The 20910-nt window shown below is 54.1% G+C and overlaps 1 protein-coding gene across 3 annotated transcripts in view; it reads left to right on the forward strand.

Moving 5' to 3' along the window:
- Positions 1-20910, forward strand: part of LOC125449941 (IQ motif and SEC7 domain-containing protein 2) — a 220772-nt gene that overhangs the window by 118753 nt on the left and 81109 nt on the right. The window contains exon 1 of one of the 3 annotated variants that reach the window (XM_059643217.1): positions 13585-13744. The exons of the other annotated variants lie outside the window; for them this stretch is intronic. Coding sequence (XP_059499200.1) covers positions 13740-13744 — 5 coding nt within the window. The 5' untranslated portion in view covers positions 13585-13739. Of the gene's footprint in view, positions 1-13584; positions 13745-20910 lie in introns of those variants that run through there. 3 annotated transcript variants of the gene reach the window in all.

The following is a 20910-nucleotide window of genomic DNA, read 5'->3' on the forward strand; positions in this document are numbered from 1 at the left end:
ACTGTGTGTGTGCGCACGTGTGTGAGAGAGTACATGTGTGTGCGCACGAGAGGGAGAGCACATGTATATGTGTCTGCGCACGTGAGAGAGTACCTGTGTGTGTGTGCATGCGAGAGACAGTGCCCGTATGTGTACGCGATTGTATACCTGTGTGTGCACGTGAGAGATTACCCATGTGTGTGTGCGCACGTGTGAGGGAGAGTACCTGTGTGTGTGTGCATGCACAAGAGTCAGTACATGTATGTGTGCATGTGAGAGTGTACCTGTGTGTGCACAAGAGAGAGTACCTGTGTGTGGGTGCACACAAGAGTGCCTGTGTGTGTATGCGCAAGAGAGAGATTACCTGTGTTTGTGAACACGCAAGATAGAGTAATGTGTCTGTGTGTGACTTTGCGCGCGCGAGAGGGAGGTTACCTGTGTTTGCGTACGTGCGAGATAGAGTAGTGTGTGTGTGTGTGTGTGTGTGTGTGTGTGTGTGTGTGCGCGCGCGCGTGCGCGCGCGTGAGAGAGAGAGAGAGAGTGTATGTGTGGGTGTACGCAAAAGAGAGTACGTGTGTGCACGCCTGCACATGAGAGAGTACGAGTGCGCATGCCCACGCATGAGAGAGTACATGTGCGCGCGCCTGCGCATGAGAGAGTACGTGTATGCGCGCCTGCACGTGAGAGAGTACGTGTGTGCATATGTGCGCGTGAGAGAGTATGTGTGTGTGTGCATGAGAGATTGTGTGTGTGTGTGCGCGCATGAGAGAGTACGTATGTGTGTGTGCGTGCGCGCGAGAGTATGTATGTATACATGTGCGCGCACGAGAGTATGTATGTATGTGTGTGTGTGTGTGTGCGCGCGAGAGAGTACATGTGTGTATTTGCATGTGAGAGAGTACCTGTGTGTGTGTGTGCATGCGAGAGACAGTACCCCATGTGTGTGCGATTGTGTACCTGTGTGTGCACGCAAGAGAGAGATTACCCGTGTGTGTGTGTGCACGTGTGAGAGAAATTGCCTGTGTGTGTGTGTGCACATGCGCAAGAGTCAGTTAGTGTATGTGTGTTTGTGTGAGTGAGTGTACCTGTGTGTGGGTGCACACGAGAGTACCTGCGTGTTGTGTGTGAGAGAGAGATTACCTGTGTTTGTGTACGCATGAGATAGAGTAGTGTGTGTGTGCGCGCGCGTGAGAGAGGTTACCTGTGTTTGTGTATGTGCGAGGTAGAGTAATGTGTGTCTGTGTGAGAGTGTGTATGTGCGCACGCATGAGAGTATATATGTGAGTGTGTGTGCGCGCATGAGAGAGTACGTATGTGTGTGTGTGTGCGTGCACGCGCGAGAGAGTACGTATGTGTATATTTGCACGTGAGAGAGTACCTGTGTGTGTGTGCATGCGAGAGACAGTACCCCTATGTGTACGCGATTGTGTACCTGTGTGTGCACACAAGAGAGAGATTACCCGTGTATGTGTGTGTGTGTGTGTGCGCGCGCACATCAGAGAGAGTACCTGTGTTTGTGTGTGTGCATGTTTGTGTTTATGTGTGTGCGAGAAGCCCACTCAGGTTTCACAAACCTTTCTCGACTGTTTGGTCTCCTCTTTTCTCTCCTACATATCACCCCCTTGGCTGCAGAATGGAGGATGATGACGAGACCCATCAATTTTGCTGTCCTGCATCTGAATGCAGCAGTCCTTCCTCGAGGTAACCTGGGGAAGGTCACTGTCTTCCCACCCACCACCGCGTCCCTTCAGTCTGCCCTTTTCTTCCCTCCATCTCCCCACTCCTCCAACCAGGCGATGGCCAAAGACAGACAGACAGACACACACACACACACACACACACACACACACACACACACACACAAAAGAAGGGAGGGCTGCAGTGAGCAGCTGGAGGAAGCATCTCTAATCTGTCGCAAACTGGAAAACTGTATTATTGCTGTTCTCATCTGACTGTGCTTCTGATCGCACCTCCGGCTTCTCTCGCTCGCTCTGTCTGTCTCCCTCTCCCTTCCGTTCCACTTGCTCCGTTACTCATCGGACCTCAACGACGAGTTGGCTGCTTGGAGTCTGAAGACCATGATGATTTCTCCCGACCAGCATTGGACTTGTGCATTTAGCGAGCTGGATTGTGGCGAGAACACCCCACACCACGAACCCCCCCCCCCACCCCCCCGCCACTTCCCATTCCTACCCCTGCACCTCTTCCCGGAGTCTCTCACCCACCTCCCCATCAAACACGGAAGGATCCACCATTCTCACTCTCTCTCTGGAAGACGCCCATGCTATGGATCCTCTGCCCAAGAGAGTTCAGCTGTCTGCGCCCCACCCTCCCTCCCCCAACACACCCCTTTGGACCAACCCGATTTTGTCATCAGTGAGCATGGTGGGGGCTTTTGTGCAAGCTGGAGCAGCAACCAACTTCCCCCTCCACTGCGTGCACGCAGCTTCACTCTGTCTCTCCAGCACTTTGAATGGAGTGCAGAACCCCCAGAGGCAGAGGCTTTCAAACAACGACAGAATTCCCTGGAGAAACTCAGCAGGTCCGGGCGGCGTTTGTGCAGCAAGGAGCAGTTTCGTGTCCAGTGACTCTTCACCAGAGCTGAAAGCATTTGGGAAAGAAGGGTGAGGAGGAAGAGGAGGAGTGAGACGGTGCCCAGAGAAAGGGAGAGAAATGGATAGGCAAAAGAAGGAATTGCTGATGATAAGCTGAGGGCGAGATAAAGACTGGGGCAGGACGCTAATGGGCAGGGCGAATGATTGCAAACGGGATTGACTGTGTTGGCAGCAGCAAAACAGGAGCCAACAGGGTGTGTTAGGTGGTGGGACGTGGAGCGGGGCCTTCAAGTACTGAAATTGTTAAACTCAGCGTCGAAATCCTGAAGGCTGTAAGGTACTGAGATGGAAGATGGGGCACTGCAGCAGTCCCACGGCGGATCCGTCGATGTGGGAACACAGTGGCATGTTGAAGTGGCAGATTAAGCATTTCCCAGGCCACTTTCCCACAACCACCCACTGTAATAAAAACAGAAATTGTGGCAAAAGCTCAGCAGGTCTGGCAGCGTCCGTGTTCTGCCAAACGGTCACTGGGGGCTCGAAACGTTAACCGTGATTTCTCTCCACAGGTGCTGCCAGACCTGCTGAGCTTTTCTGGCAACTTTTCCTTCTAATTTCCAGCATCCACAGCTCTTTTGGGTTTTTGTTTGGATGGATAATTGACAGTCCTTGCAGCCTGGCGTTGCCCTCTTGTTCACCCCCCTCTTCCCCCACCCTCCGAGGCTGGAAATCTGGTGGTGAGGTCTGAACAGACCTGAAAAGGCTGCAGGGTGGTGCTGGGGTGCCTGTGGACCCTGGCTGACCTTCCCACCCCGGTCTCATTCCCCCTCAGAGGCTGGTAACCTCTCTTCACCCACAGAGTAACAAACCGCTACCTCCCCCAAGACTCCCTGGGGCCCTCTGACCGAGTCCCCTCACACTGTGTGGATGGGGTTGGGGCTGGGGGGACGTAAAACAGAAAGAAAAGGTGATGAACTGGGTTTAAGACCGAAAAATTTACTTTGCACTCTTTCTGATCCCAGTTTAAGAAATAGTTAGGGTGTTGCTGTAGACCGACGGGCGTCTGTGGGACTGTGTCACAGCCTCTGGACTGTTTGTATAAAAGCTGTACAATAATGGCTGTGAAATCTGTCCTTTGTGTTATTTCTTACCAACTAACTGTACGTACCCAGAACGCGTTTATAAACTTCATTGTTGTTGTGGGGGGATGGCCACAGTGAAATATTCTTCGATTCCTGATGATTAAACGTTATGTACATGGCTGCACCTGTCCTCAGTTGTGCTCGTTCTTGTCTGCTCCTGTCCCTCACCTCTCAGCAATATCCATTTCAGCACAGACGTCCCCTGTATACACACTCCCCACCCGACAGCCCACCTCCCCCCCACCCAGACCCTGTGGGGCACTGCCACCACCGTGATAGGACACTGAGTGGGGGGCGGGGGGGGGATGCAGGGGGGTGTTTAAAGCTCCCCCAGAGTGACTCCGAATGAAAGCTGGGGTGGGGGGTGGGGGGGCGGTGTTGTAAAGGGCGCAGCTTTCAGAAACGCTGAAAGTTTGCACGGGGGACGGGTAGGAGAAGTGTCTCTGAGCGATAACAAGGAGCTGCAGATACTGCGGCGAGAGACAACACAGCAAGAACACAGCAGGTCAGGGGCAGCACCAGAGGAGTGGGACAGGTTTCCCGAACCCGAAACAGCAGCTTTTCTGCTCCTCAGGTGCTGCCTTGGCCAGCTCCACACTGCGTTAGGACCGATTCTGCTGTTTAATTTCAATGCCCCCCCCCCAACCCTTCTACAGTACAAACATACCCCACCTCCAGCTGGTGTAACTGAGCCCCGTTACAGGCTCGATTGATCTTCGGCAAATCTATGGGCACACTCAGCATTTTCTGGCAACTGGTTCATCCCACCCGTGACAGAGACTCGGTTTCGGGGAGGGGTTTCTGGCCTGGTCTGCGGCCTTCTCTCCTCAGCTACAGTGCAGGCTTGAGTCTCTGGGGTGTAGCGGGCACGGAACCCCAGGGCTGACCGCGCTGCTTTAATGCCCTACACCTTAGAATCCAAAAGAGCCATCTGTGGTGATGACCAAATTTAGGGGGTGGGCTAGAGGAGGGAGGGGGTGCTGCTGGTAGTTTCAGTACAGAAGGGGGATGAGGCCTCCTGCGGCAACGTGCAGTAGGCGTTGAGAAGAATACAGAATGTGTTCCATAAATTGGGGCATCTTGAACCTCACCATGAAATACTGCAGTTTGGGTAGAAACTATAATTTTTTCCTGAATGAAGTGGGAGTAAAGAGAGTGGCAGAGAAGCATCTGGGGGTGCTGAAGGCAATGCTACGCAGTTCATCAGTGAGTAAATCAAACACAGACAAAATGGGACTGGCCTCTAAGGACTTTGGGTTAAATGTATATTTGACCTCAGTTGCTCCCCACTCAGAATAGTGCACAGACTCCTGTTTCCTGTACCCCCGGGGAATACTGTGTACACTCCCAGTCTCCACATTCCCGCTGGGAATACTGCACACAGTCATGGTTTCTGTATCCACCTGGGCATCCTACACACAGTCCCGGCCTCATCATGCTACTGGGAATACCATGCACCATTACTGTCTCTGGGGCCCATTGGGAATACTGTACACGGTTGCTGTCTCCAAATCCCACTGGAAATACCAAGCGCAGTTGCTGATGGGCTACCCCAGAATGTTAAGGAAGAATGTACTGGCTCCCCATCTTTTTAATGACGCCCCCCCACCCCCCCCCCCACCGCCTCCTGATTAGGTAAAACAAAGTTAATTTTGAAAGGGTCCCCACCCTGGTGTACAGCTTTCTCTTGGATCTCATCAATGTTTGTTCTTAAAGGAGCCAAATTAACCAGGTTTTCTTGAAATAACAAAAAGAGTAGCTCTATTAATTACTAAATGCAAGAGAAATTAGGAATGGAACACAGAAGAGCTGAACTCCAAATGGTCCAAGGACAGATGTAAGGCCCAGACTCTGACTTGTTCATAAAGGGCAGGCAGTTGAACACTGGGGCCGTTGCACTGAAAGTTACCAGTAGCATTGATGTTTGTATTTGAACAGGAGGCTTTAAAATCCTTAGTTTTGCAGATCGGTTGAAATTCTGTAGTTTGGTTCATTTGACCTGTGGTTGAAATCCAGTGCTCGGTGAGACAGAGAGCCCATCTGCTGCCCGACGTCCTCTTCGTTCCATTTGCAGCACATGGAGTAGTAACTCTTCCTTAACCTTCAACGCAGGGGTTACCAGGAGATAACGTGTCAACTGAAGCTTATCAACACACCAGCACGTGAACCCAGGCTGGTACAACACATTTGTACGTACAATGCACCCCAAAACTCTCACTTAGATTCCAGTCTGTAACTCACTGCCAACTATCTCTGATTCTGTATGTATATCCCCAAGGACCTCTCGATCAGATTCCAGTCTGTAACTCCCTCCTGGGGGGTATCTGTTATTCTGTATATAAACCCCCCCGAACACCCTCGATCGGATTCCAGTCTGTAACTCCCTCCCGAGTTGTCTGTTATTCTGTATATAAACCCCCCCGAACCCCTCGATCAGATTCCAGTCTGTAACTCCCTCCTCGGGGGGTATCTGTTATTCTGTATATAAACCGCCCCCCCGAACCCCCTTGATCAGATTCCAGTCTGTAACTCCCTCCCGGGGGGCTATCTGTTATTCTGTATATAAACCGCCCCCCCGAACCCCCTTGATCAGATTCCAGTCTGTAACTCCCTCCCGGGGAGGGTATCTATTATTCTGTATATAAACCCCCCCCCGAACCCCCTCGATCAGATTCCAGTCTGTAACTCCCTCCCCGGGGGGGGTATCTGTTATTCTGTATATAAACAACCCCAAACCCACGCGATCAGATTCCAGTCTGTAACTCCCTCCTCGGGGGGTATCTGTTATTCTGTATATAAACCCCCTCGAACCCCCTCAATCAGATTCCAGTCTGTAACTCCCTCCCCGGGGGGGTATCTGTTATTCTGTATATAAACCCCCCCCCGAACCCCCTCGATCAGATTCCAGTCTGTAACTCCCTCCCCGGGGGGGTATCTGTTATTCTGTATATAAACTCCCTGAACCCCTCGATCAGATTCCAGTCTGTAACTCCCTCCCCGGGGGGGTATCTGTTATTCTGTATATAAACCCCCTCGAACCCCCTCAATCAGATTCCAGTCGGTAACTCCCTCCCCGGGGGGGTATCTGTTATTCTGTATATAAACTCCCTGAACCCCTCGATCAGATTCCAGTCTGTAACTCCTTCCAGTCTGTTATTCTGTATATAAACCACTCTGAAACCCTCAATTAGATTCCGGTCTGTAACTCCCTCCAGGTTAGGTGTTATTTGATATTCAAGCTGCCGGCATACCTTGATTAGATTCAATCTGTAATTTGCTCCTGGACAATTGTTATTCAATACACCATATCCCCACAGCACTGACTCTCCAACTGTGCAGCAGTTCCCCAGCCCAGACCCTCAAACAGTGCCCATTTCCTCAGCGCTGACCCTCCAACAGTGCTCGCAATCGAAGCACTGATCCTCCGACAGTGCGGTGCTCCCTCAGCACTGACCCTCTGACAGTGCCCACTCCCTCAGCACTGACCCTCTGACAGTGCCCACTCCCTCAGCACTGACCCTCTGACAGTGCTGCACTCCTTCAGCACTGACCCACAAAGAGTGCGGTCCTCCCTCAGACAGTGCAGCACTCCCACTGCACTGACCCTCCGAACATGTGGTGCTCCCTCAGCACTGACCCTCCGACAGCGCAACGCTCTCTGCACACCGACCCTACGACAATGTCCACTCCCTCAGCACAGACCCTTCTACAGCGAACCCGCCTGCTGCACTGGCCCTCTGAACATGTGGTGGTCCCTCAGCACTGAACCTCCAACAGCATGATGCTGTCTCAGCACTGACCCTCCGACAGTGCCCGCTCCCTCAGTTCTGACCCTCCGACAGTGCCTACTCCCAAAGAACAGACCTTCTGACAGTGCCCACTCCCTCAGCACTGACCCTCCTACAGCATACGCTCCCTCTGCACTGACCGTCTAACAATGCATTACGTCATCATCACTGACCTTCCAATAGGGTCTGCTCCATCCGCACTGACCCTCCAACAGTATGGCAGTCCCTCAGCACTGGACCTCTGACCGTGCCCACTCCCTCAGCACTGACCCACCGACAGTGCCCGCTCCCTCAGCACTGACCCTCCGACAGTTCCCGCTCCCTCAGCACTGACCCTCCGACAGTGCCCACTCCCTCAGCACTGACCCTCCGACAGTTCCCGCTCCCTCAGCACTGACCCTCCGACAGTGCCCACTCCCTCAGCACTGACCCTCCGACAGTGCCTGCTCCCTCAGCGCTGACCCTCCGACAGTGCTCACTCCCTTAGCACTGACCCTCTGGCAGGGCGGCATTCTGTCAGAACTGACTCTCCGAATGTGCAGTGCTCCCTCAGTATTGACTCTCCGAAAGTGCAGTGCTCCCTCAGCATTGACCCTCCGACAGTGCAGCACTCCCTCAGCACTGACCCTCCGACAGTGCCCGCTCCCTCAGCGCTGACCCTCCGACAGTGCCCGCTCCCTCAGCACTGACCCTCCGACAGTGCCCACTCCCTCAGCACTGACCCTCCGACAGTGCCCACTCCCTCAGCACTGACCCACCGACAGTGCAGCGCTCCCTCAGCACTGACCCTCCGACAGTGCCCGCTCCCTCAGCGCTGACCCTCCGACAGTACGGCGCTCCCTCAGCACTGACCCTCTGACAGTGCCCGCTCCCTCAGCACTGACCCTCCGACAGTGCCCGCTCCCTCAGCACGGACCCACCGACAGTGCCCGCTCCCTCAGCACTGACCCTCCGACAGTGCCCGCTCCCTCAGCACTGACCCTCCAACAGTGCCCACTCCCTCAGCACTGACCCTCTGACAGTGCCCGCTCCCTCAGCACTGACCCTCCGACAGTGCCCGCTCCCTCAGCGCTGACCCTCCGACAGTATGGCGCTCCCTTAGCGCTGACCCTCCGACAGTGCCCACTCCCTCAGCACTGACCCTCCGACAGTGCCCGCTCCCTCAGCACTGACCCACCGACAGTGCCCGCTCCCTCAGCACTGACCCTCCGACAGTGCCCACTCCCTCAGCACTGACCCTCCGACAGTGCCTGCTCCCTCAGCGCTGACCCTCCGACAGTGCCCGCTCCCTCAGCGCTGACCCTCCGACAGTGCTCATTCCCTTAGCACTGACCCTCTGGCAGGGCGGCATTCTGTCAGAACTGACTCTCCGAATGTGCAGTGCTCCCTCAGTATTGACTCTCCGAAAGTGCAGTGCTCCCTCAGCATTGACCCTCCGACAGTGCAGCACTCCCTCAGCACTGACCCTCCGACAGTGCCCGCTCCCTCAGCGCTGACCCTCCGACAGTGCCCGCTCCCTCAGCACTGACCCTCCGACAGTGCCCACTCCCTCAGCACTGACCCTCCGACAGTGCCCACTCCCTCAGCACTGACCCACCGACAGTGCAGCGCTCCCTCAGCACTGACCCTCCGACAGTGCCCGCTCCCTCAGCGCTGACCCTCCGACAGTACGGCGCTCCCTCAGCACTGACCCTCTGACAGTGCCCGCTCCCTCAGCACTGACCCTCCGACAGTGCCCGCTCCCTCAGCACGGACCCACCGACAGTGCCCGCTCCCTCAGCACTGACCCTCCAACAGTGCCCACTCCCTCAGCACTGACCCTCTGACAGTGCCCGCTCCCTCAGCACTGACCCTCCGACAGTGCCCGCTCCCTCAGCGCTGACCCTCCGACAGTATGGCGCTCCCTTAGCGCTGACCCTCCGACAGTGCCCACTCCCTCAGCACTGACCCTCCGACAGTGCCCGCTCCCTCAGCACTGACCCACCGACATTGCCCGCTCCCTCAGCACTGACCCTCCGACAGTGCCCGCTCCCTCAGCACTGACCCTCCGACAGTGCCTGCTCCCTCAGCGCTGACCCTCCGACAGTGCTCATTCCCTTAGCACTGACCCTCTGGCAGGGCGGCATTCTGTCAGAACTGACTCTCCGAATGTGCAGTGCTCCCTCAGTATTGACTCTCCGAAAGTGCAGTGCTCCCTCAGCATTGACCCTCCGACAGTGCAGCACTCCCTCAGCACTGACCCTCCGACAGTGCCCGCTCCCTCAGCGCTGACCCTCCGACAGTGCCCACTCCCTCAGCACTGACCCTCCGACAGTGCCCACTCCCTCAGCACTGACCCTCCGACAGTGCCCACTCCCTCAGCACTGACCCACCGACAGTGCAGCGCTCCCTCAGCACTGACCCTCCGACAGTACGGCGCTCCCTCAGCACTGACCCTCCGACAGTGCGGCGCGCCCTCAGCACTGACCCTCCGACAGTGCCCGCTCCCTCAGCACTGACCCACCGACAGTGCCCACTCCCTCAGCACTGACCCTCCGACAGTGCCCACTCCCTCAGCACTGACCCTCCGACAGTGCTCACTCCCTTAGCACTGACCCTCTGGCAGGGCGGCATTCTGTCAGAACTGACTCTCCGAATGTGCAGTGCTCCCTCAGTATTGACCCTCCGACAGTGCAGCACTCCCTCAGCACTGACCCTCCGACAGTGCCCGCTCCCTCAGCGCTGACCCTCCGACAGTGCCCGCTCCCTCAGCACTGACCCTCCGACAGTGCGGCGCTCCCTCAGCGCTGACCCTCCGACAGTTCCCGCTCCCTCAGCACTGACCCTCCGACAGTGCCCACTCCCTCAGCACTGACCCTCCGACAGTGCTCACTCCCTTAGCACTGACCCTCTGGCAGGGTGGCATTCTGTTAGAACTGACTCTCCGAATGTGCAGTGCTCCCTCAGTATTGACTCTCCGAAAGTGCAGTGCTCCCTCAGCATTGACCCTCCGACAGTGCAGCACTCCCTCAGCACTGACCCTCCGACAGTGCCCGCTCCCTCAGCGCTGACCCTCCGACAGTGCCCCCTCCCTCAGCACTGACCCTCCGACAGTGCCCGCTCCCTCAGCACTGACCCTCCGACAGTGCCCGCTCCCTCAGCACTGACCCTCCGACAGTGCCCACTCCCTTAGCACTGACCCTCTGGCTTGGCGGCATCCTGTTAGAACTGACTCTCCAAATGTGCAGTGCTCCCTCAGTATTGACTCTCCGAAAGTGCAGTGCTCCCTCAGCATTGACCCTCCGACAGTGCAGCACTCCCTCAGCACTGACCCTCCGACAGTGCCCGCTCCCTCAGCGCTGACCCTCCGACAGTTCCCGCTCCCTCAGCACTGACCCTCCGACAGTGCCCTCTCCCTCAGCACTGACCCTCTGACAGTGCCCACTCCCTCAGCGCTGACCCTCCGACAGTGCCCACTCCCTTAGCACTGACCCTCTGGCTTGGTGGCATTCTGTTAGAACTGACTCTCCGAAAGTGCAGTGCTCCCTCAGCACTGACCCTCTGACAGTGCCCACTCCCTCAGCGCTGACCCTCCGACAGTGCCCGCTCCCTCAGCGCTGACCCTCCGACAGTTCCCGCTCCCTCAGCACTGACCCTCCGACAGTGCCCACTCCCTCAGCACTGACCCTCCGACAGTGCTCACTCCCTTAGCACTGACCCTCTGGCAGGGCGGCATTCTGTCAGAACTGACTCTCCGAATGTGCAGTGCTCCCTCAGTATTGACCCTCCGACAGTGCAGCACTCCCTCAGCACTGACCCTCCGACAGTGCCCGCTCCCTCAGCGCTGACCCTCCGACAGTGCCCGCTCCCTCAGCACTGACCCTCCGACAGTGCGGCGCTCCCTCAGCGCTGACCCTCCGACAGTTCCCGCTCCCTCAGCACTGACCCTCCGACAGTGCCCACTCCCTCAGCACTGACCCTCCGACAGTGCTCACTCCCTTAGCACTGACCCTCTGGCAGGGTGGCATTCTGTTAGAACTGACTCTCCGAATGTGCAGTGCTCCCTCAGTATTGACTCTCCGAATGTGCAGTGCTCCCTCAGTATTGACTCTCCGAAAGTGCAGTGCTCCCTCAGCATTGACCCTCCGACAGTGCAGCACTCCCTCAGCACTGACCCTCCAACAGTGCCCACTCCCTCAGCACTGACCCTCTGACAGTGCCCGCTCCCTCAGCACTGACCCTCCGACAGTGCCCGCTCCCTCAGCGCTGACCCTCCGACAGTATGGCGCTCCCTTAGCGCTGACCCTCCGACAGTGCCCACTCCCTCAGCACTGACCCTCCGACAGTGCCCGCTCCCTCAGCACTGACCCACCGACATTGCCCGCTCCCTCAGCACTGACCCTCCGACAGTGCCCGCTCCCTCAGCACTGACCCTCCGACAGTGCCTGCTCCCTCAGCGCTGACCCTCCGACAGTGCTCATTCCCTTAGCACTGACCCTCTGGCAGGGCGGCATTCTGTCAGAACTGACTCTCCGAATGTGCAGTGCTCCCTCAGTATTGACTCTCCGAAAGTGCAGTGCTCCCTCAGCATTGACCCTCCGACAGTGCAGCACTCCCTCAGCACTGACCCTCCGACAGTGCCCGCTCCCTCAGCGCTGACCCTCCGACAGTGCCCACTCCCTCAGCACTGACCCTCCGACAGTGCCCACTCCCTCAGCACTGACCCTCCGACAGTGCCCACTCCCTCAGCACTGACCCACCGACAGTGCAGCGCTCCCTCAGCACTGACCCTCCGACAGTACGGCGCTCCCTCAGCACTGACCCTCCGACAGTGCGGCGCGCCCTCAGCACTGACCCTCCGACAGTGCCCGCTCCCTCAGCACTGACCCACCGACAGTGCCCACTCCCTCAGCACTGACCCTCCGACAGTGCCCACTCCCTCAGCACTGACCCTCCGACAGTGCTCACTCCCTTAGCACTGACCCTCTGGCAGGGCGGCATTCTGTCAGAACTGACTCTCCGAATGTGCAGTGCTCCCTCAGTATTGACCCTCCGACAGTGCAGCACTCCCTCAGCGCTGACCCTCCGACAGTGCCCGCTCCCTCAGCGCTGACCCTCCGACAGTTCCCGCTCCCTCAGCACTGACCCTCCGACAGTGCCCACTCCCTCAGCACTGACCCTCCGACAGTGCCCCCTCCCTCAGCACTGACCCTCCGACAGTGCCCGCTCCGTCAGCACTGACCCTCCGACAGTGCCCGCTCCCTCAGCACTGACCCTCCGACAGTGCCCACTCCCTTAGCACTGACCCTCTGGCTTGGCGGCATTCTGTTAGAACTGACTCTCCAAATGTGCAGTGCTCCCTCAGTATTGACTCTCCGAAAGTGCAGTGCTCCCTCAGCATTGACCCTCCGACAGTGCAGCACTCCCTCAGCACTGACCCTCCGACAGTGCCCGCTCCCTCAGCGCTGACCCTCCGACAGTTCCCGCTCCCTCAGCACTGACCCTCCGACAGTGCCCTCTCCCTCAGCACTGACCCTCTGACAGTGCCCACTCCCTCAGCGCTGACCCTCCGACAGTGCCCACTCCCTTAGCACTGACCCTCTGGCTTGGTGGCATTCTGTTAGAACTGACTCTCCGAAAGTGCAGTGCTCCCTCAGCACTGACCCTCTGACAGTGCCCACTCCCTCAGCGCTGACCCTCCGACAGTGCCCGCTCCCTCAGCGCTGACCCTCCGACAGTTCCCGCTCCCTCAGCACTGACCCTCCGACAGTGCCCGCTCCCTCAGCACTGACCCTCCGACAGTGCCCGCTCCCTCAGCGCTGACCCTCCGGCTGCGTTCTTTGCACTGCATACCATGATTGTAGACTGTGGTGTTTTTCCAGCGAGTGCTTTGTGACTTGTGTTTTCTGTGAGACCATTTCTTCTGCCTGTCAATGCCTCCTGTTCCCCCTGAACTCTCCCAGACCTTAGCAGCCTGGTGCCGGCACATCCTATCCATCCAACTGGAATGTCAGTGACATGTTGAAGCTCCTGATATCCCTCCTGCCGATGTCTGCAGTTTCCCTCCCTAGGCTTCTTGTTTGGAACCTCACCAAGAGGAAATTCCAGAGTTCAGGCTTGCAATCTCTTCACAGCAGGCTGTTCCTGTTTGTTTGACACAAACAGATTTGCTCCTGATCGATGAATTGCCCTGCCAACGCTGCCCCCATTCTGTCCTGCAGTCCCAACAGCGAGCCTTTGACAGTCTGACTGCAACCCTGACAATAAATGTGAAGCTGGACCTGTGCGAGGGAGCTATGAGGTGAGCAGATCCACAGTTGACAAAAGAGCTGTAAATTTCCCGAGTCCTTCTCCCTCCCTGCAAGGAACTGCAGAGGCTGGGAATCCTGTGGTGAATTACTCCCCTCCTCACTCACCCTCCCACCCCCGCCCCCCGCTCCCCCTCCCAAAAGGAGCCTGTCCCAGCATCGAAAAGGCAACAGGCAGGAGGGTGAGGGACCTCTCCCCACTTGACAGGATGGGTGCGGTTCCAACAACACGCAGCAAGCTCGAAACCGTCCAGGACAAAGGCCCCCAACCCCGTCCCTGTGTGATCGACACCCTAGCCCCTACCATCAACACTCCCTCCCTCCACCACCGACGCACAGCAGCAGCATGTTCACCATCTCTACAAGACACAATGCAGCAACTCTCTGAGGGTCCTCCAACAGCACCTTCCAAACCCCCACACTCCCTAACCACCGGAAGGGTGAGGGCGGCAGATGCATAGGGTGATACCAGCCCCCTGAAAGTTCTCCACCCAGCCCTCCCACAGATACACGCATCAGTACTGAGGATGTGGGAACTGTTAGAGGACCAGAACTGAGGGGTCACTATAGTGTCAGAGGGTGACAGTTGCTGGAGTGAGCACCGTTGAAGGGTCAGTGCTGAGGGAGCGCCACATTGTCAGGGGGTCAGCACTGAGGGAGTGGGCACTGTCAGAAGGTCAGCACTAAGAGAGCGGGCACTGTCAGAGGGTCAGCATTGAAGGAGTGGGCACTGTCAGAAGGTCAGCATTGAGGGAGCGTTGAGGGAGCGGGCACTGTCAGAGTGTCAGCACTGATGGAGCGGGCACTGTCAGAGGGTCAGCGTTGAGGGAGGGGGCACTGTCAGAGGGTCAGCATTGAGTGAGTGGACACTGTCAGAGGGTCAGTACTGAGGGAGCGGGCACTGTCAGAGGGTCAGTGCTGAGGGAGCGGGCACTGTCAGAGGGTCAGCGTTGAGGGAGGGGGCACTGTCAGAGGGTCAGTGCTGAGGGAGCGGGCACTGTCAGAGGGTCAGTACTGAGGGAGCGGGCACTGTCAGAGGGTCAGCACTGAGGGAGCAGGCACTGTCAGAGGGTCAGCATTGAGTGAGTGGGCACTGTCAGAGGGTCAGTGCTGAGGGAGTGGGCACTGTCAGAGGGTCGGTGCTGAGGGAGTGGGCACTGTCAGAGGGTCGGTGCTGAGGGAGTGGGCATTGTCAGTGGTGTGGTATTTCAGAACAAGGTGGTAAAGCCCGAGTGCCTGTGTGTTTTCTCATCAGGATGTCTATTGTCATTTGGCTGCTATTAGGATTTATATGGGGAACAGGTGCAGTTAGAGGTCTCTGTGTGTCCTGGGTTCAGTATTTATTGCACATCCAACTTCACTCCATAAAAAGAGCTGGCTTGTGTTTGTAGTGTCTGTTTGTTGGGATCTTGCTGTTCAATAATTGGCCTACCCTGACCGTGACACTACCTCAGTGACCGTAACATGCTTTGATTGCATCCTGGATTGTGGTCAGGGGTTGGAGAGCAATGTATGTGATTAGTCGTCACGTGTGTTTTTCGTGATCTGTTTGACCATTGCAGGCATTCTCATACCTTATATAGTGTGGTCGCTGTGTTGCAAAAATGGAACAACTTCCACGGATTCTGTCCACATTCAGGGAGCTCTGTGATTTAAACGCAGATTCAAGCAGAAGTTCAATTCCAAGGCCCTTCTTTTCCAAATGCATTCTCATCTCAACACCCTCCTGCCTCCCCTCCCCTCTCCCTTCCTCTCCACACTTTCCGGATATGTTTTCATTTCCAAACCCTCTCCCGCCAGCCCCTGAACACTCCATGTTTGAATCCCTCGGGTAGGTCAGGTCTCTGCCCTGGGACCAAACCCCTCTGTAACCAAGCCAAGTGGGATTGATCCCTCTGTCCCCGGTTCTGTTTTCTGTTATCCACTCTCATCCCAGTTATTCCCCCTTCCCTGTCCCTGTCACCTCGTACAATATTCCTGAAATATCTGCATTGACTAATGTTCCAGCCTGTCATGTGTGCCACTCCCCAAGGTTCACCTCTGCAGCGTAGCAGCTGTAGGGTGTTTGATTAATGTGTTGGTGACTCGAATGATGTTTTCCAGAGATCTTGCCAGGGAGCTAACAGGATCAATGCACAGAAAGTATTTCTCGAGCTTAGAAGAGTTTGGGGCAATGGGGGCTTGGTGGACATAGCCAAAAAGAGGCTGTTCAGCTGTGATGTGCAGAAACTGTTTCACTAGCAGAGGGGAGATTTGTAGCTTAGTCCCCAAATGGTCAGTCAACAGTGTGTCAGTGAGCTCACACCCACCAGAGAGTCAGACAGCATGGAATCTGGGGAGCATTTTGTTTGTCGGAGGGACGGTGGGACAGCAGATCAAGGGATCTCAGTTTGAACCTGATTACATTTATTATTGTCACATGTACTGAGATACAGTGAAAAGTGATGTTTTGTGTGCTGCACAAGCAGATTGTAGCATACCAAGTGCTTCAGGGTAGCAAAATAGTGTGTCAAATACAGAGTTATTGCTGCAGGGAAGGAGCGGAGAGAGAGAGAGAGAGAGAGAGAAGGATTAACATTCAAAAGGTCCATTCAGAAGTTCAATAACAGTGGGGAAGAAGCTGTTCTTGAATCTATTCGTACACGTATTCAAAAACTTTTACATCTTCTGCCTGTTGGATGAGGATGGAATAGAGGATAAACAGGGTGGGAGGGGTCTTTGTGTTGGTTGCTTTCCTGAGGCAGCGGGAAGCATAGTTGGAGTCAGTGGATGGAAGGCTGGTTTGCATGATGGGCTGGGCTGTGTTCATGACTCTCTGTAGTTTCTGGCAATCTTGGGAGCAGTTGTTGCCATACCACCCTGTGATACATCCAGATAGGATGCTTTCTAAGGTGCATCTGTAAAAATTGGTAAGCATCCTTGTGTACCTGCTTAGTCTCCTGAGGAGGGAGAGACATTGTTGTGCTTTCTTGGCCATTGTTCCTGGAAACTTGACAGTCTCCACCATCTCCACCTCAGCACCATTGATGCAGACAGGGGCATGCCCTCCAGTTGGCTGCTCCATCCGGAAGTGTAGAACATAGAACATAGAAAAGGACAGCACAGTACAGGCCCTTCGGCCCACGATGTTGTGCCGTGGAATAATCCTAATCCAAAAATAAAACAACCTAACCTACATTCCCCTCAATTCACTGCTGCCCTTGTGCATGTCCAGCAGTCGCTTAAATGTCACTAATGACTCCGCTTCCACGACTACCACAGGCAAACTATTCCATGCGCTCACAACTCTCTGGGTGAAGAACTTCCCTCTGACATCTCCTCTATACCTTTCCTCCTAACACCTTAAAACTATGACCCCTCGTGGCAGTCAATCCTGCCCTGGGGAAAAGTCTCTGGCTGTCGACTCTATCCATGCCTCTCATTACCTTGTACACCTCGATCAGGTCACCTCTCTTCCTCCTTCTCTCCAGAGAGAAAAGTCCGAGCTCAATCAACCTCTCCTCGTAAGACAAGCCCTCCAGTCCAGGCAGCATCCTGTACTTGTAACACCGATTATGCCCCTTAAACCCTGGCCTCCTCGGAGCTTCGAGACCTGGTTGTGAGACCTCAGATAGTCCTACCCCAAACCCCAAATGTGATGTCAAAGATTTCCTCTCCTCCTGCTGGTTTGCTCTCTCTCTCTCTGTCCCAATCACTTCATCCTGCCTTAAATGTAGTGAACAAGAGCAGAGAAACCAGAAAGGAGGAGATTGAAACAGTGTAACTGGGTTGAGGAGGCAGTGACAGAGAGGAAAGGAGTGAGATGCCTCCGTCTCCCTTGGGTCAGGGTTCCTGCCTGGGATGGATGACGTTTGGGTTCAATCCTGCTGCCACCTTATCCCCACATCTGTACACCACCTTTGTCTCTCTGTGTCTATCTCCCTCCCTCTCCCTGGCTTTTTCTATCCCTTTACCGCGCACTCTCTGTATTAGTCTGTCTGTCTGTCTCCATCTTTCTGTCTCACTGTGTCTTTATCTCCCTCTCTCCATCTCCTCTCGCTATGCCTCACTCTGACTCTATCTTCATGTCTCTCTCTGTATGTGGAGCGCATACGGTTTTCCCCTCTCTGTCTCCATCTCTCTCTCTCCCTCTCTCTTTACACCTCTTTCTCAGAGAGTAGTAAGGGAATGGAACGCGTTGACTGCAACGGGAGTAGATTCGCCAACTTTAGGTACATTTAAGTCGTCATTGGATGAGCATATGGACGTACATGGAATAGTGTAGGTTAGATGGGCTTGAGATTGGTATTACAGGTCGGCACAACATCGAGGGCCGAAGGGCCTGTACTGTGCTGTAATGTTCTATGTTCTGTATGTGTGTATTATTTTCTCTCTCTCACTGTCTCTTTGCACCGCTCTGTTTCTGTGTGAATTATTCTCTCTCTCTCTCTCTCTTTGCACCGCTCTGTTTCTGTGTGAATTATTCTCTCTCTCTCTCTCTCTTTGCACCGCTCTGTTTCTGTGTGAATTATTCTCTCTCTCTCTCTCTCTTTGCACCGCTCTGTTTCTGTGTGAATTATTCTCTCTCTCTCTCTCTCTCTTTGGACCGCTCTGTTTCTGTGTAAATTATTCTCTCTCACTCTCTTTGCACCGCTCTATTTCTGTGTGAATTATTCTCTCTCTCTCTTTGCACCGCTCTGTTTCTGTGTGAAGTATTCTCTCTCTCTCTCTCTCTCTCTCTTTGCACCGCTCTGTTTCTGTGTGAATTATTCTCTCTCTCTCTCTCTCTCTCTTTGCACCGCTCTGTTTCTGTGTGAATTATTCTCTCTCTCTCTCTCTCTCTCTCTCTTTGCACCGCTCTGTATCTGTGTGAATTATTCTCTCTCGCTCTCTGTCTCTTTGCACCGCTCTGTTTCTGTGTGAATTATTCTCTCTCTCTCTCTCTCTCTTTGCACCGCTCTGTTTCTGTGTGTATTATTCTCTCTCTCTCTCTTTGCACTGCTCTGTTTCTGTGTGAATTATTCTCTCTCTCTCTCTCTCTCTCTCTCTCTCTTTGCACCGCTCTGTTTCTGTGTGAATTATTCTCTCTCTCTCTCTCTTTTCACCGCTCTGTTTCTGTGTGAACTATTTTCTCTCTCTCTCTCTCTTTGCACCACTCTGTTTCTCTGTGAATTATTCTCTCTCTCTCTCTCTCTCTTTGCACCGCTCTGTTTCTGTGTGAATTATTCTCTCTCTCTCTCTCTCTCTCTCTTTGCACCGCTCTGTTTCTGTGTGAATTATTCTCTCTCTCTCTCTCTCTCTTTGCACCACTCTGTTTCTGTGTGAATTATTCTCTCTCTCTCTCTCCGTGCACCGCTCTGTTTCTGTGTGAATTATTCTCTCTCTCTCTCTCTCTCTCTCTCTTTGCACCGCTCTGTATCTGTGTGAATTATTCTCTCTCTCTCTCTCCTTGCACCGCTCTGTTTCTGTGTGAATTATTCTCTCTCTCTCTCTCTCTCTCTTTGCACCGCTCTGTATCTGTGTGAATTATTCTCTCTCTCTCTCTCTTTGCACCGCTCTGTATCTGTGTGAATTATTCTCTCTCTCTCTCTCCTTGCACCGCTCTGTTTCTGTGTGAATTATTCTCTCGCTCTCTGTGTCTTTGCACCGCTCTGTTTCTGTGTGAATTATTCTCTCTCTCTCTCTCTCTCTTTGCACCGCTCTGTTTCTGTGTGAATTTTTCTCTCTCTCTCTCTCTCTTTGCACCGCTCTGTTTCTGTGTGAATTATTTTCTCTCTCTCTCTCTCTTTGCACCACTCTGTTTCTCTGTGAATTATTCTCTCTCTCTCTCTCTCTCTTTGCACCGCTCTGTTTCTGTGTGAATTATTCTCTCTCTCTCTCTCTCTTTGCACCGCTCTGTTTCTGTGTGAATTATTCTCTCTCTCTCTCTCTGTGTCTTTGCACTGCTCTGTTTCTGTGTGAATTATTCTCTCTCTCTCTCTTTTTGCACCGCTCTGTTTCTGTGTGAATTATTCTCTCTCTCTCTCTCTCTGTGTCTTTGCACCGCTCTGTTTCTGTGTGAATTATTCTCTCTCTCTCTCTCTCTTTGCACCGCTCTGTTTCTGTGTGAATTATTCTCTCTCTCTGTCTCTTTGCACCGCTCTGTTTCTGTGTGAATTATTCTCTCTCTCTCTCTCTCTCTTTGTACCGCTCTGTTTCTGTGTGAATTATTCTCTCTCTCTCTCTCTCTCTCTCTCTGTGTCTTTGCACCGCTCTGTTTCTGTGTGAATTATTCTCTCTCTCTCTCTCTTTTTGCACCGCTCTGTTTCTGTGTGAATTATTCTCTCTCTCTCTCTGTGTCGTTGCACCGCTCTGTTTCTGTGTGAATTATTCTCTCTCTCTCTCTCTTTGCACCGCTCTGTTTCTGTGTGAATTATTCTCTCTCTCTCTGTCTCTTTGCACCGCTCTGTTTCTGTGTGAATTATTCTCTCTCTCTCTCTCTCCCTCTTTGCACCGCTCTGTTTCTGTGTGAATTATTCTCTCTCTCTCTCTCTCTTTCTCGGCACCGCTCTGTTTCTGTGTGAATTATTCTCTCTCTCTCTCTCCCTCTTTGCACCGCTCTGTTTCTGTGTGAATTATTCTCTCTCTCTCTCTCTCTTTCTCGGCACCGCTCTGTTTCTGTGTGAATTATTCTCTGTCTCTCTCTCTCTCTATGCACCGCTCTGTTTCTGTGTGTATTATTCTCTCTCTCTCTGTCTCTTTGCACCGCTCTGTTTCTGTGTGAATTATTCTCTCTCTCTCTGTCTCTTTGCACCGCTCTGTTTCTGTGTGAATTATTCTCTCTCTCTCTCTCTTTGCACCGCTCTGTTTCTGTGTGAAGTATTCTCTCTCTCTCTCTCTCTCTTTGCACCGCTCTGTTTCTGTGTGAATTATTCTCTCTCTCTCACTCTCTCTTTGCACCGCTCTGTTTCTGTGTGAAGTATTCTCTCTCTCTCTCTCTCTCTCTCTTTGCACCGCTCTGTTTCTGTGTGAATTATTCTCTCTCTCTCTCTCTTTGCACCGCTCTGTTTCTGTGTGAAATATTCTCTCTCTCTCTCTCTTTGCACCGCTCTGTTTCTGTGTGAATTATTCTCTCTCTCTCTCTCTCTTTGCACCGCTCTGTTTCTGTGTGAATTATTCTCTCTCTCTCTCTCTCTCTCTC

The sequence above is a fragment of the Stegostoma tigrinum genome, chromosome 49 (genome assembly GCF_030684315.1).
Source record: "Stegostoma tigrinum isolate sSteTig4 chromosome 49, sSteTig4.hap1, whole genome shotgun sequence".
NCBI classification, from domain to species: domain Eukaryota; kingdom Metazoa; phylum Chordata; class Chondrichthyes; order Orectolobiformes; family Stegostomatidae; genus Stegostoma; species Stegostoma tigrinum.